This window comes from Toxorhynchites rutilus, chromosome 3 (assembly GCF_029784135.1).
Source record: "Toxorhynchites rutilus septentrionalis strain SRP chromosome 3, ASM2978413v1, whole genome shotgun sequence".
Taxonomy (NCBI): Eukaryota; Metazoa; Arthropoda; class Insecta; order Diptera; family Culicidae; genus Toxorhynchites; species Toxorhynchites rutilus.
This window is the reverse complement of record NC_073746.1, coordinates 27,097,907-27,114,422: the sequence shown is the minus strand read 5'-3', so window position 1 is coordinate 27,114,422 and position 16,516 is coordinate 27,097,907. Positions and strand designations below refer to the sequence as shown.

General features: G+C 38.7%; 3 protein-coding genes across 6 annotated transcripts in view; 1 reads left to right on the top strand and 2 right to left on the bottom strand.

The window, feature by feature from the left end:
• LOC129776735 (MDS1 and EVI1 complex locus protein EVI1-A) overlaps window positions 1-16,516 on the bottom strand; it is a 277,466-nt gene that overhangs the window by 30,492 nt on the left and 230,458 nt on the right. The window lies entirely within an intron of this gene.
• On the top strand, window positions 472-3,329 carry LOC129776737 (uncharacterized). Its single transcript, XM_055782561.1, has 2 exons — window positions 472-1,178; window positions 2,221-3,329. Exons 1-2 carry the CDS (start codon window positions 729-731, stop codon window positions 2,572-2,574), a joined length of 804 nt encoding a protein of 267 aa, XP_055638536.1. The 5' UTR covers window positions 472-728; the 3' UTR covers window positions 2,575-3,329.
• Window positions 475-3,774, bottom strand: LOC129776736 (putative nuclease HARBI1). The gene is made up of 2 exons (XM_055782560.1): window positions 2,705-3,774; window positions 475-2,128 (listed from the first exon to the last, which is right to left on the bottom strand). Exons 1-2 carry the CDS (start codon window positions 3,131-3,133, stop codon window positions 1,313-1,315), a joined length of 1,245 nt encoding a protein of 414 aa, XP_055638535.1. The 5' UTR covers window positions 3,134-3,774; the 3' UTR covers window positions 475-1,312.

Here is a 16,516-nt window from a genome sequence, read left to right as displayed (position 1 = left end):
CAAGCTGTGGTTTCTTATGCTCGTTTGCATTAGTGTTTGGAAAACCATAGCGGACACAGGCAAGGCGTGAGTACTTTTACTCGCATCAGTTTCTGTTCTGCTTTCGCATGGAACAGTCGTGAAAAATTGTTTGCGTGTGAATGCGTCCGAGCGAAGGAATATTCGCACCCATTTACGCATTCGACCTGGTGTTCCAGTGCTGCAATCCAATATCATCAGTTTCTGTTCTGCTTTCGCATGGAATAGATATGAAAAATTTGTTTGCGTGTGAATGTCTCCGAGCGAAAGAAATATTCGCACCCATTTACGCATTGGACTTGGTGTTCCCGTGATGCAATCCAATAGCATCAGTTTCTGTTCTGCTTTCGCATGGAACAGTCATGAAAAATTGCCACAAGGTTATATAGACTTTATTCGTTTTCACCGTGAAATGTCGCCCATTAAGCGGCCCATACATCTACAATATTATTGCACAACACAGGAGGTTGTGAAATAAAATTGAACGTTTGTTTCTGATATTGAAGTGTTGTACAATATATTGTATGATATCAAAAAAATTAGATATTTATTGTGCAACGCTCATAATATTGCATGGTCTACGGGCGACGTTGTGCAATTGGTGTCAATGAATGTTAAAGTTTATGTTTACATTTGCATCGTCTAGAGTGTAAAGTGAGTGTTCTCATAAAAAACTTCACGGACTTTTTTTCGAGGACGTGTGAGTCGCGATGGCCGTCAAAAACGCCGACAGGCAATTTATTCTCGAGTTTATCGAGGTTTACCGTTCACTCCCGGCATTATGGGACATCAAGTGCAAGGATTACACAAACCGTCTAAAGAAAATTGAACAGTATGACGTGCTGATAGAGAAATACAGAGAAAATGCTCCCGATGCCGACAAACAAGATGTTATAAAAAAAATTAATTCTTTGCGGACCAACTTCCGGAAAGAGCTGAAGAGGATTCGAGACGCAGAAAAAAGTGGTGCAGGTGCAGAGGAAGTTGAACCCACGCTGTGGTATTTCGAACAAATGAGATTTCTTCAGAACCAGGAAACACCAACCGCTTCAATCAGTTCGATGAACCCGGTTCTAGATTCTGGACACACTTATTGTGAAGATGCAGGGATCGAGGTCATTGACAATATAAATTATGGAGGAGCTTCTACAGAGATCAATGTAAGTCCTTTATTTTTATTTTGTATCCATTTTTAATTATAGTTACATGGTATCGTGAATAAGAATCATACAATGAATTACAATAAAAATCATCTTGTTATAAAAGTGGGTGTTACGGGAAAAACCACTTCACTTCATGAAACTGCTTTCAATTGCCATGATAATTGTCCTTCATTGTTGAAGTAATGACAATAGGTGTCTCTCACAATCTTTGCACTTGATGGTGCATTTCTGGACACAGTAGCCTGAAGAGGTGTTCCTTCATTCGCAACCGTTTTTCTCCATGATCCTCTTGTGAGAGTTCCGGATTGTAAATCTTCATCATCTACATCACTCCTAGTAATGTAGGTTCGTGGTTGTCGTTTTCGTATATAGTTATGTAAATAACAACAAGTCATAACTAGAATTTCAGCCTTTTCAGGGGACAGTGATATTTGTTTCTGAAATAAGCCGAACCTACTGACCAAAATACCAAAGGCATTTTCTACAACACGACGTGCACGGCTTAATCGATAGTTGAAATTTCTTTTATCCAATGACAATTCTGCTAGAGGGTAGGGTTTCATGAAATTGTCCGTCATCGCAAAAGCATCGTCGCCCAACAAAACAAATGGCAGCCGTTTCTCACTGTTCGGTAATTGTGAAGCTTCCGGGATTTTAATTAATTTGTTAGAGAATGCTCTTCCAAATTCTGTGTAATTGAAGACACCGCCGTCCGATATTCTTCCATTGATTCCCACGTCGACCATGATAAACTCATAATTAGCATTCACTACTGCCATCATCACAATACTGCAAAATTTCTTGTAGTTGAAGTAAAGTGATCCAGAGCCATGAGGTTTCTTTATCGCAACATGTTTACCATCTACCGCTCCCAAGCAGTTCGGAAAATTCCACCGGTCATTGAAGTCTCGTGCGATTTCTTTCCACTCTTCTTCTGTTGTTGGTAGCTAAAATAAATCAATTGAACAGATATGTTGTATTAAATATAAAAAAACAGGAATTATTATTAATAATTAATGTATTATTCATGTTTTTGCAGACTCAACTTGGACCACTCAAGAAGAGAAAGAAAACAGGAAATATAACAGATGAGCTGATGGAACTGGCTTGCAAACGCCTCCAAAAATCACCTGACGATCACGATACAATAGCTGCAGCTTGGGGAGTAGAACTTAAAAAAATGGAGCCCATTCAGCAGATGTTAGCGAAGAAGTTCATCAATGAAATATTATTCGAGGGACAAATGGGAACATTACACCGTGACTCGGTGGTTATCAATAACCCCCCACGATCGTTCACTCCAGTCAATGTTGAATATATCTCATCACCCAGCCACCAATACCTAGAAGTTGATGAGCAGAACACGAAACCCCATTTTGTTACTTTTCAATAAATATAAAAATTATAAGAAGTCGTATATGTCATATAAGTTTTCATAAAATTCTTTATTATTATTATTTTTTTCAATAATGCATTGTTACATAATAATTGTTACATAGATATGTATATGAAAAGGAGCTTACCTTTATGTATTCCTTGAGGCTGTTAATCAGAGCCGCGCAGGTTTCTATAACAATGTGGCCAATTGATTGCGGTGAAACGGCAGCAGAAAACTTAAGATCTTCGAATGTATTTCCTGTTGCGAGGTACCGTAAAGTTATCGATAAACGTTGACTTACAGGAATAGCATCTCGCATAATAGTATCCTTTCTCTCAATCTGAGGAGCAACCAAAGCCAGGAGTTCATCAAACATTCCAGCATCCATTCGGATAAAGTTTCGAAAGTCATTCGGCTCAGTCATTCTGAGCTCATTAAATAACACTTCATAAGTGTACTTCTCTCTGTTCAGCAACCACTGTTTGGCCCATTTCCGATGTTTTCGTTGCTTCTTTTTTTTTAAACTATTGCTCACTGCGATCAAAACACAGCTAATATCGGTATCACTCAACATATTTCTAATTTAACATAAGACCTGTGTATAGAAGGGACAATTCCGAAACCTGTTTTCCTATCAAACTTGGAACAGGCGGTATATAAACAAACAGACTTCTCATACCAATTGGACAGGGTTGCCAATAATACACGGAAATGAAATTCTACTAAATGTACTTACGGTACATACAGTTGAAGAAGTTTGATGACAAGAAATAACAGAAAAATACAATTTGTTGGAAAATATGTAATATTTTTGTATTACACCAACAAAATCTCACAATTCAGAGAATATTTGTTTCGAAGAACATATTTTACTGGTGAGCGGCAATAGTCTTCAGAAAGTTAATATTATTTGGAAGCTATGACATCTTGTGCTGTTCGGCATCCCTGTATTTTCCTCTCTGCCAGTTGTCAGGTTCAAACAAGTGCTAGTGATAAAATATTGAACGTCAGTAGCCACCCTTGTGCAATATTTAGCACAAACTTCAATATCATCTCCAAAAGATTCAATTCCATTGCACAAATATGACTGTGGCGCAATAATATTGTACGTTTGTGGACAATCTTCAATAATAATGTCAATAAATTCGTACAATAGTATTGTGCGTGTATGGGGCGCTTTAAGTAGCGCTTTACTTTTCATCGCTGGTAGTTGCAGATTTAGTCCGCCGTTCTCTCTCCTGCGTGCTAGCAGCTGCATTGGTACTCGTGCTGGCAAACCACGAAATAGAAAGCGCCTCATCATCGTAATCAACTTTGCAGTGTGAACGTTTTGTGGTGGTAATATTGACGCAATGTACCACACCTTTGCTGTGACGAATGTATTCAGCACTATCACTTTCTGCTGCATATTCAAAGATCGCAAGTTGACGTGGGACTACGTCTAACCGGAATATATGGAGGGTAAAATGAAAAACATGCAGGAAAAAATGAAAGATTTCGAATGCTTATAGCTCGAACATTTCGTACTGGATAGGAGAGATGTTTGCATCACTTGATAGTGAATATTTCTACGCATCTATCGCAACTAACAAAATGTTGTTTTTCATTAGATAAACAATTGAATAACTGTAAAATATTAGGCGTTATCTAAACGCCCTAACTGCATCGTTTTGATTGGCCCGATTTACGGTTTCCCTAACACAGCCATCAAAACCAAGCAGCCTTGGGGAAATCGGCATTGCAAACGCACGAAAGAGCCTAGAGACGAGTGAACTGAAAAGTTTAAACCCTCTTAAAGCCAAAAAAGAAGAAAAAGAACACACGAAAGTAGGGGGAGCTTTTGTTCCCACCGAAATGTGTTCCCTAATAGAGATTTCTAAACCAAGGTGCCTGGAGTAATCGGTATTTCAAATTCATGCAAGTCGGGGGTATTTTTGTTCCGACTGGAATGTGTTTCCCTAACACAGACTTCAAATCCATGAAGCGTGGGGAAATCGGCATTGCGAATTCATACAAATCGGGGGTATTTTTGTTCCGATTGAAATGTGTTTCCCTAACACAGACTTCAAAACCGAGGTTTCTGGGGAAATCGGCTCTGCAAATAAATGCAAACTGCGAGTACTTTTGTCCTCGCTTGTCTTTGTGCAGAGTGGAATATGTCTGCCCTAACATGATCTTATAAACTTAGGAACCTGGGAAAATCGTGCAGCCACTAGAAGCGAATGAACTTCCCAGTTTCAAGCAAATTCGAGATTCGAGAAGTATGTACACTTTTGGGATGTAAACTTCAGAGGGAAATGTAAAATAAAATAATCGTTTGATAATTTTTTTTTGTCTTTATTGGAAAGATTTTCAGCCTTAGGCTGGTTTATCAAACGTTTGATAATTCTTCCGTACATATATTTTGTTCTAGTCATCATACCAAACGTAAAAGGTCCGTCATTAAATTTACTTGTAACGAAGAACAATCAATCACAATAAATGAATTGACTTTACACGGCATTTGTTCATTTTTTTCACTCACAGAGCAAATATATTGAACTCAATTGAATTTGGAAACTGTTTCATTCAATCAAGAATTTAATCAATACAAACGAATGATTGCTAAGCTAAGGTAGTTCCACGTGAACCTTGCGGTTATATCATAGATATAACCCACTCATTTTTTTGCATCCATATAATTTGGGCGATTCTAGATAATAGTCTGTCCCAGTTCAGATAGCCACCGTTTTTTGTCGATTTACCTTAGCCCCAGCCTCACGCTCAAAATCGTCGAACAGCCTGAAAATCCGATCGATTGCTGGTCTTGAGGTAGCGATCACCGCAACGTCATCAGCGGATGCAACATTTGCACAACCCGATTGGATTTGACTCGATCAGATGAATGAACGCAATATTGTGCTAATTTCAAATTCGACCGGATCCCGGAATAAGGGTTTATTATATCGAAAAACATTTGAAAGAATGCACCTCAATCTACGATTCGTTTCATAAACGCGACTAAAATGCATGACTTGACTTGGATGGCACTAACGTCCCCAGTGGAAGTTTTCAATATATCTACAAAAAAATTATATGAATAGGAATAGATATAGAAAATAGAAAATCCTTGACAGAAAAAAATCTGTTTAATATCCTTGCAGAAAACTTTAATACTCTATTAAGGGAAAAAAAAATATAATTTTTATTTTCAAAGTGTGTTCAATCCACCAATCCATTGTCATTATCCCTTCCCAATAACGAAGCACAAAGTTTAATGCAGTCAATACAAATAACGTTTATTCGTTTGAGTGACAATTCGGGTGTCTTGAACGGTCCAAAACTAGCAATACATTACAACATTTAGACGATTTGAACAGCGCGATGATATCAAAAGGGCTGAATTTAAAGCAAATCGTTACTATAGATGAGGCTATCATTTCTATAAACAAAACATGTAATAGAAAATTGTAACAAACTTGAAATTAGATTTAAGCGAAAAATATAGGATCTTCTTGATTCTCTTCCAAAACTGGAGAAATGTCCTCGTGGACAACAGGGGGAGGAGTATAGGGAATGTCCACGCTTATCCACGGAGGGGGAGGGGTGTGTCTAAAATCATGGTCTTTCTGTCCACGTGGTATGTGGACAGCCCCTAACCCCGAGTAACCGCGGGTAAACAGCTCTCACCTATACTAACAAACCATCTCGAACAATCTAGTCGCGCTTCGTCCCAATGCACACTTTCCGGCATAGCAACAACAACAGGCTCATTATGCTTCCTTTCTGCACATGACGTGGCACGCGCTGATTGACTGATTGGCATTACAACGCAACTGGCTGACGCAACCGCGCGGATATAAAAGGAAGCAGTCCAAAGCGAAGCTTTTCATTGTATTACGAATATTACTAGTGTTAACATCACAGAGGATATATAAATAAATACTCAAGTTTAAATTTTCAGTGAAAAGGTTTTTTAATTCACGTGTGGATCGAGGCAAATTTGTCTTTCTTAAGACACCCTTGAAAGAGTTTACAAAAGCCGATCCTATACAGTCCTTTGCGCAACGTGAATTGCGCCAGTGCCCTGGAGAGTACCTCAGCTGAGGTTACTATTGGGAAAAAAAGAAGCTTCAACCGAAGCTTGGTGCCGTACCTTAGGAGGAAAGTCCGAGGATTTCCTGTCGTCCATCCGTGCAAGTGTTCAACCGAACACGTACTATGAGTTAATAAAAAGTACAGTATAAACATTAGAATCATATGGTTATGATTTTATTAGTTTTCTGCATATCTTATAGTTACATTTAGGTGCCTATTCACACAAATTCCTTCTCAAAATTCTATTCAGTCTGAACGTGGAAAGTGTCACTCATTTGTGGGTGACGGGGCGACGAACGAGTAACAAGAGGCAACATTTTATTTTGAGGTGGGAACATCGTTCAAACGCACACAATTGAATTTAAGTGACTGCCGCACCTATGACACCAAAAACCTTGACAATCTGTCATTTCAGTTCTGTATTTTTTTTTTATCCAAAATATATATTTTTATTATTATTATTATTATATTATTTCAGTTCTGTTGTTGTGTTAGTACGCAAAACAAAAAATCCGAAAAAAAACGATATTTGAGTGAATCTGAACAAAGAGTTGTTCATGATCTGAAGAACAGTGGTATGATTAACCGGGAAATAAGAAGTACAGTAAACAGATCAGAAAACATCGATTCGAAATGTGCTGAGAAGTTAAGAAGAAAACTAAGGGAGTTACCAAAATAAATAATCGAATTCTGGAGCTGCCTGGAGCCGGGAAGTTCAACGCATCGGAAATTAAGAAATAACTTGGACTCTCGCGCTTATTGGCATTGCACATATCCTAATCCTAAGAAACCTAATCTTACTCCAGCACATATTCAGGCTCGATTGAATTTCGCCGAAAAGCGTATGGCATAGCGAAATGAATGGGATAATGTTGCATTTTCGGATGGGAAGAAGGACAATCTAGATGATCCCCTCATGATTCGTCAAATTTCGTCAAATTTTCGTAAAAAGTCCTTACATAAAGATGGCTAAAAAGGGTAAAACTCTTAATCTTACACCATCTCACATCGAAAGACGACTGAGTTTTACCAAAGCTCACATGAATCAAAAGTGGGACATGGTGTGTCATGACAAAGAACTTTTAAAAAGAATACATTTTGCTATTACCATAACGAAAAGTTCTTCAATTATTTTTTTTATTTTTTTACTCTTATTTTTTTCATTATTTAGCAAAGTAGATTATCTTAAGTGACGAAATAAAGTTCAATTCGGATGGTTCTGATGGTTTCAACGGGTACTGGAGTGATTTACAGAAGCAGGAACAAATTTTTCAACCAGGAATTTTGGTGGAGGCTCATGCATGAATTGGGCTCAAGATAGCTTTCACATCATTCAAGGAATACATACATGTTCTGAAATCCTCTCTCTTACCGTTTTTGCGTGGATATCGTCACAAAAATTCACATTCCAGCAAAACAATGCTACTATTCATACCATCGAGGGAATTAAGCGATAGATTGAGGACCAGAAAGATATTTTTTTAAGTCTTGCCGGTCTCCAGACTTCAATCCTGTGGAAAATCTTTAAGGGATCCTTGTACGCAGAATCTACACTGAGGGAATACGGCAAAACACGATCGAAGAGCTCAAGATCGCAACTTCTGGAACATGGGAAAATATCGAGAAATCCGTTCAGCAGAATTTGGTAAATAGTATTCCAACACGAATTTTCCGAAATGGCAAGGTTGCCAATTATTGACATGTGAATCAGCCGATCGTTTCGAATTTTTCATTGATAATACTCATGAATTTTGAAATGGTCTTATAGAAACTGGACAGCTGAAATGATCATATTTAAGCACGTGTTACAACGAAATAGAATCAGGGTGGTCTTATAGAAGTTGGACAGAGTGTAGTTCTGACTATTGAACTATCCACAAAATGCTCTAATTGAAGCAGATAATCAATCCTCATGTTAGACGATCAAATTCATTCAGATAATTCGCAACTCCGCCGTCGCTGCCATGATATCACCTGCCTGCATTTTCTTGCCCCAACTGCAACAAGAAAGGGAGGGGGAGCACCGGCGGGCATAGCAGTACTGGTTTGTAGCCGCCCGAGGAAGTGTTACTGGCGTGATTCTGCGCGGTCCGTTAAGTCAAGACGATTACGCCGAGGGCATTCAAGGCTTACATGAACCGGTGGGCTTGCACGGAGAGGGGGAATGCCACTAGTAGTGATCAAGAATAATCATTTATGCACACGCTCGGCTAGCGAGCTGGCTACGAAAGAAATCGCCACACCTATTTGAGATATGCCGCCGCCAAGGTCTAAGGCGATATGATGAAACTCTTGCAACCACAACAGTTACAATCCTTTTCGGTGATGTTTTTCTAGCCGATTTCCAGCATTGGGACAATCGGATTCCTAATGGATGCTGCATCGTTAATCTCTGACCCGCGAGCCATCAATCACCATAGCTCACAACAGCAGCAGTGGCAGAAGCGGCAGTAGCATCTGTTCGCGGAATGACGGTTCCGACTGTTTGTAGGCTGGACTGCACACAATGATCAATCAGCATTCGTCCAGATTCCACCCGCCTCGCTAACAATATACAAGTGGTAATTCTCCGCCGGCTACAATGTCATAAAATATAAAAGAGACTCATCATCATCAACATCATTATTATTATTATTATTGTACACCCGCTACCAGCGCTCCTTACGGAGGTTAGCAGCAAAAAAAAAACAAAATCACCCACCTGTTCAGCCGCAGCCTCAGAGACGCTTTCAGAAGCGCCCCGAGGCTACCAAAAACCTTCAACCGAATCCAACATCATTTGCGTAATTAAATCATATCATAGGAGATGAGCCTGTTATTAACGGTCTTTAGAGCCGAGAAGCGGCTAAAGAGTGACTCGATTCGAATGGTGCGCTTATTAATTTCGCACGCGATTGGAATACCACTGTTTTTTTCGCCAGTTTATTGTTTGTTTGCATAAAGCAGATCTAATAATTGTAGCCGACAGATTAAATGGCGGTAGCGATGGGGCTTCTTGCAAATGCCGCTCATTGTTGTCACCGTATTTAAAGTGGCGCTGAATGAATCCCATCGCCGGTAGCCATGGGAAATCACGCAGCATCTTCATTCCATTCGCTTGGCTCGGCAGGTATAGCTTACTAGGTCACCTGTAATTGCCGGTGTGGCGTTCGGAAAGAATTCTGCTACAATTTTGCTTCGTTCATTTCCTTGCGCTGTCATCTTCGCTACTATTTATCGGTGCACCGTAATCTCTCTGAGTGGCTGCATCCAATCAATGATTAGCGATGAGCACAGCGCAGTCGTCGTTGACAGTGGCGGACTTCAACATTCGCGCCAGTCACGATCGGATCAGTGCTTTGTCTTAGACACAGTTCCGACCTGCGTGGCACTAATTGATGGCACAGCAGGACTCCATCGCCGGTCTCATCGTTGGGAGGTGGCTTCGACGGGGGACCTAATAGATAGTTATTGAATGATAGATAGTATTTCTGCTTCGCTTTGTGACGAGATGCAGCATTGGGTGAAGAGAGGCGATCGGTGATTGCAATTTTGTTTTTTATTTCTGTATTATAGTGACTTTCAACACATTTGGCTGGTTCGTCACTTTTACCTTCCATTTCGGAAGAATGTCGGGAGTGAGAATTGAACTCGTGACCCTAAGCGTGAGAGGTATGGATGTTACCGCTACGCCAGATCGCCTCCTCAGTGATTGCAATTGAGATTAGTTTGTTTTTTGGATTCCTTTGTAATGTTGGGAAGAAAAGGTCCCGTTTGGGCCAACTGTAATCAATGTTGTTGACATATTGATTGTATCTTGCTTTGTTGATTTGTACAAATTAGATGATTTTAATGATTCAAATAATTCAATCGGATTATAAACATTGAAATTACTGACTTAGGGGATATGTATTTCGTAACTCATCGTGCATTTGAGCTTGAGCTTGGGTAGACTGTACAATTCGTAGTTGCTCTCTGTAATTGACCTGAACTAACCAAATTGCACAAAGAACACACAGGGACTACCATTCTCGTTGTGTAATTTTCGATAATTGGAGCTTTAGGAGGTCAATAACGGCGCCGGCCACATCCTTACAGTCACCAGGGGAAGGGAAGGAATGTTAATATGGTAATCGCTGTCCGAAGGCCAGAAGGGTCGCCTCTATAGCGTGGTTCCCTAGCGATTACCATGGAAGGGATAGTTGTTAGTGAGGAGAGGCATAAATCAGGATTCACTGTGGTAAGTGATGTGATTGTGTAAAATTTAACCATAGATTACTCGAGGTAAGGAATGACGAATAACCATTTTGATTTGATCTTTTGAGAACCTGAGAAGGTAACCGAGAGAGTTCTCTAAAATAAGTCTATCCGGCTATATGTTTCCGTCATTTATCCCGCGAACACTATATAGAACTCCAATCGCGACGGTGGACAGTTATTTTTAGAAACCTGAGAGGGTAACCGAAAGAACTCGTCTGTAAACTATCAGACAGACGATATATTATGTTATTGATCGCGTTCACTCTGTATCGATCACCTATCGCAACGACGGAGTTGTAATTAATTGGAATTTAATTCTAAAATCTTCAACGGATAATACATCTCAAAAAATAAACATCCATAATTAAACAGTGAAATAGGGAGAACAAATTAAGAAATAAATTTGAGACTCCGCTGCATTGTGACGAAGAAAGAAATCAGACGAGAAAAACTCGTTGGCAACAAAATATATAAAATTAAAAATGAGATGCAGAAATACCGCTAGAAAAAGAACCAAAAAATAAACCAAATAATGTTCTCATCATTACATTGAATTTTTAAAATCTGCAATCTATAACAACATATTCTGGAGTTTAAAGTTATTTATGTATTTATGGTAACCCTGGTTAGACTGATCCGATTGAAAGATCGAAATAAACCACCCGGGTGACGTCTTTAGAGAAACCCTATTGAATTGACTGGAGTCAACATATCGAGTATCTCACTGACATTTTCCCTTTGTTTTCACATGGCTTGGGTACCCACTGACAATTCTGCTTGAGATTTTACTAACGATCCTAGCATCAATTATAGCACCCGGCAGAAATAAACATTAAATACAGCGAAGTGTCACAGTATTGAGTAACTATTTTGAAAGGTATGTGCGAGAAAGAGAGCAATAATGAGAGAAATATAGAAATGTGTGAGAGAGAGAGAGATAGATAGCGAGACGTGTCGATAATTCGATACCGAACTAGGTAGCTGCCAAGGCGCCTAGAAGTATATCCTAAGGTGAGGCCGTTTCGTCACTAAGTTGGTTAGGGGAGCGGTATATGAAAACAGTACGGATGAAAGCAGAAGGGGAATTATTTTCTTGAAGCGTGAAAGAGACAGACTGATCAGGATCGAGCTTCGGCACAAGCGTACTATGTTTTGTTTACAAACAAAACACAGTAGACTTCCAAGATGGCTGAAGAGTGCTTTTAGCAAGTTGGCCCCAGGGGTATGACTAAAACGTCAAATCCCTCATATTGCCAGTGTACCCAATATTGCTGCGGTTCACTGACATTTTGGTTCTGTCAATTACTGTTGTTTACAACTCGGTCCGGTTATATAGTCGAATAGTGGCTAACTTTAAGCTCCATGTTAAATGTGAACACCTCAATTTGAAACCGAAATATAAAAATCACTTATGCAGTTAGAAATAAATCATACTATCTCCGTGATTTCAACGATTTCAATCCTCGCAAATGATATGTTGGTAAACAAATGACGCCATATTGATTTTGATTTTGGGTAGCCTATATTCAATTGATGTCTAACCCCAGGTTGGCCCACCTTAGGATATACTTCTAAGCACCTTGGTTGTTGCTACACTGAATCATCCGCACTCACACTCACAAGAATGCATGCGCGCCCGATTAAAGTACAGCAATAAAAAAATTAAAAATAGGAAAAGAAAACATTCATCCGCGTTTTGTAACTGGCTATTTTTTGTGTATGATTCATTCACTTTTAATTGTATCATTAGATCACTGTAGCACCAGAAGTGTGTATACTGCACACCTTCTATTGGTCATAGATGAAGAAACACAAATATACATGAAGACAAGGCATAGTGACTCGTTACAAAAGTTTCACACCACGAGTTTGATTGTTGAGCGCTTAATGTACTTCACGATCGTGATTAAAATGTGCACTTTTTATGGTGATAATACCACCGTAGGAATCAAATGCCACTTCTATTGCTCTTCTGGCAACCACCGTATTTTTTTGCATCATAATCAACACACTCACCCTTATAGCTTTCGTTATCGATTAAAATGTATAAATCAAATTACGCGACCAAACTGGGACATTTCCGAACCAACAGAATTAATATTCAATCGTTTATTCCGAAAACTCCAATAAACACAACTGGATTTCTCTTCAACTTTAATGCCAATCTTTCCGACCACTTTTGAACTTCCAATCGTTACCTGCGGGGTCGGAAAATCAAACACGATGAAAAAGACGCCATTTTGAAATGACGAAAGAAATTACACACAGACTAAAAATCACCAAAGTAACGAAGACATAAAGAGCATAAAAATACACGTCTGCTCAGCGCGACAGTCAAGTCTCCCGATCGATAACACGTGAGATATTGATCACTCTTCCTAATTCATCGTGCGTTTGACCGTTTAACACGTTCGTCGCCCAATGCGCTCTTTTTGAGTTTCTCGCGTGGCCCAAATGCGGATGATTTATTAAGGTGAAGGTGGAAGCTAGCCATTGTGGTAGTATAGGTAAACCCTCGTGTAAAAATGGGGTAATAGTGTTTGTGAGAGAAGAGCAAAGCACACGTAAATAGATCAATTCACTTAGCAGACTGTGTGGCGCTTCATTGACACGAGTCTTTGAATACATTTGAAAAAAAAAACAAATAACAATTCAATACTAAAGTAAAATGTATGAACGATATGTTCCGATGAACAATTGCAAATATAAATATATATAGAAGGTGTATTTGCATATGATTCTGATTATACGCGAGCGTAACATGAGCAAATTTATAACACATGCGAATTGGGGCACTTTTGGTATCAACAAGTTCTTCCGCATAGTAACTCGATGTTGATAATTCCTTAATATTTTCCTTCGTTGATCGTATTGTTTTCACATATTCACGTTGGAAAGCCTTAACCCTTCTCTTCGTTGGCCGAGGCATTTAGATTGAATTTAATACTTTTCCGTTTACTGTTTTTGAAAGCATAGGCAGCCGTGGCAGTGTTCCGAGCTCTGCAATACAATTTTCTTACCCAATGTTAAAGTTGCTAAAACTTACATTATAGACCCATTAAACGTAAAAATAATAATTGTATTGATATCAACACAATTTTATTCTATTGATTTTCATGACATGGGACGCTATGACTCCGGAATAACATTTTATTGAGTGGTTTTTATAGCTGTTTCGATGATGTTGTTTGGCATCAGTGTCGAAAAAATAACGATGCTCCCACCAAACTCTTTTCAAACAATCTTTTACCTTAAAATTCCTAGTACTTCTACCAAAACTCGACATTATAATATCAGATTATTTTCAGACACAATTCAATTTTATCAAATTAAAATCCATTTCCATTTTTGAGCAAAGATCAATTTCGTTAGCGCTAACATCAAATGGACTAAAAACGCTTGTCAATATGTAATGTGTATTTTCCCATTTTCCTTCAGAGTTTTCCGAAGATTTTCAATTATCATGTTTGGTTGGAATATGTTTGGTTGAGATATGTGTTTTATTTTTATGTGTTTAACTCGGTGCTGATGCGTAACAAGATTTTTGTAGCCAGTTGAGCTCCCACTCCTTGTGCACAAATGCGCTCTGGCGAATGAGCACACTCCGAATCCTTGTGCACACATGCGCTCTGGCGAATGAAATGTTTGGTTGTCAGCGCCGTTCTTACGCCCAGTTTTAAGATGAGTTTTACGCTGAAATTTGCGCCGTGCTTGCGCCGTATTTCTATACTGCGCGCTTGAATCTGGATTGCTCTCTCTGTTGGGGTGTTTTTCTTCACACAAGCGTATACGGTTCAAATGGGGGCGCGCTGTTGTTTCTATGCTTTGCTTAGAACGAACGAAGACAAAGTGGGCGCTAGAATTTGATGTGTATGTGTGTGTATGTATGTGTATACAATGAGACGTGTATCACACAAGTGAGAAGAAATGTTTAGTATCTGAGTGTTGCGCCGGGTACATTTTGCGCTGTCGTGCTTATGAATTTTGTGCTCTTCGCACCAAAAGAGAATATGAGTTTTCTTTGTTCTCTGAAGACTGATTACAACTGAGCGAAACTATCACTGGGGAATGGTCCTGAACTCAATTCATGCGATTGCGAGCACAAAAAAGTAATTTTACATCAGGACAGCGCTCGGCCTCACGATGTCAAACCCGTTGAAACCTACTTCGAAACACTCGCATGAGGAGTCCTACCTCACGAAGGCTTTTATCGATACGGTACGAAATCTGCCAGAAGGACGGGAAAAGTTGTAGCTTGCCAACGTGGTTTGACATATACTACAGGAGTGCAAGTTTTTTCGTATCGTACACGAAAATTACTCACACAGATAAAATAGCGTGTTTTTGTTCGTAAAATCTATCAAATTTATAAATTTTGTTGATTCATAACTTTTGTAACTTTTGTTTCAGAAAGCTCGTGAGTTTGCTCATCAAGAATGTCCAACAGATAGATACTCCCCCTGGAAATTAATTAACATAAAGTTACATGAGCGATCTAAGTTTACCAATCGCCACTGATGACTTCTCGTATGATATAGAAGTGTGAATTGAGAATAAAGAAGAATATGTACGAAGCAAGAACATTTTATAGTTAATACTTGCGAAAATTTTTCCTCGAATTTAAACAAAAACATGTCAGATTGCATGGTGTTAGGTGTGAAAAAGCGAGTAAATTGGCGAAAAAACAAAACTAAGCAGTTGTGGAGTGTACGAATACACCCAAACTAGCAGAAAATATTTTATCTTTGGCAGAAATGATGCCATTTCGTGTGCTGGAGAGTCAAATGCGCAAATAATGAGCTGTTTTAAAAGCTTAAAAATGGTTTGTATGTATGCGAGCAGACATCTCTTCTGTTTTCTTTTCTCATTTCATTTGGGATTGTGCAAAAAAAAAGTCCATACGACGTCAATGCACAATGGTCCAGGAGATGCATTTAAGTGGAAATTAGCATTTTAAGCTTGACAGTTATTCTCTAGACAAAAATTGTCCTAGACAAAGTTGTTACTCATGATAGAGCGCTCGTTTTTATGTTGTCAAAAATAGGGTGACCAAAATTGTCGATGAAATAAAAAATAAAACTTTCTTATTTTTATAGACAGAGGTAAACATAGTTCGACAATGTTGTAGCTCCAATTATTTAAGATATCTTTGTAGAACAAAGTTTTTTCTATCTCTTGAAATAATCGATATAGCGCCTTTTTTCTATGTTACGTTAGGGTCACCATGAAAAAATCGGTTTTTTTGCTCTAACATTTATATTTCAAATTTTACATGCAAACTGTCTTGGAAAGACTTCTAGAGCTTACCAATACAAACATTTTTCGATGCAGAACTTGTCAATATCTCAACTTCACTCAAAGTGATTGATATTTCTTCACAAAACATATGCACTTTTTCTTTGTTTGTAATTTTTTCTGCGGCAAACGTAAACAAAGTGTATTGGCGACATTTGAAAGAGCATATTTCACTCTACATGATGTGTGATTTTCAAAACTATGGTATTTCTTGTGTTTGTGTAAATTAGAATTGAAATCATGAGTTTTTGGGTAAAAAACCATCAATAACTTTGGGTAGGGTTAAGATATAGACAAGTTCTGCATCGCAAAATGTTGGTATCGATAAGCTCTAAGAGTCGTACGA

Coding starts and splice junctions, on each gene's coding strand:
- LOC129776737 (XM_055782561.1), top strand. CDS start 729: ATGGCCGTCAAAAACGCCGACAGGCAATTTATTCTCGAGTTTATCGAG. Junction 1,179..2,220: donor GAGCTTCTACAGAGATCAAT/GTAAGTCCTTTA, acceptor ATGTTTTTGCAG/ACTCAACTTGGACCACTCAA.
- LOC129776736 (XM_055782560.1), bottom strand. CDS start 3,133: ATGTTGAGTGATACCGATATTAGCTGTGTTTTGATCGCAGTGAGCAAT. Junction 2,129..2,704: donor GCCTCAAGGAATACATAAAG/GTAAGCTCCTTT, acceptor GATTTATTTTAG/CTACCAACAACAGAAGAAGA.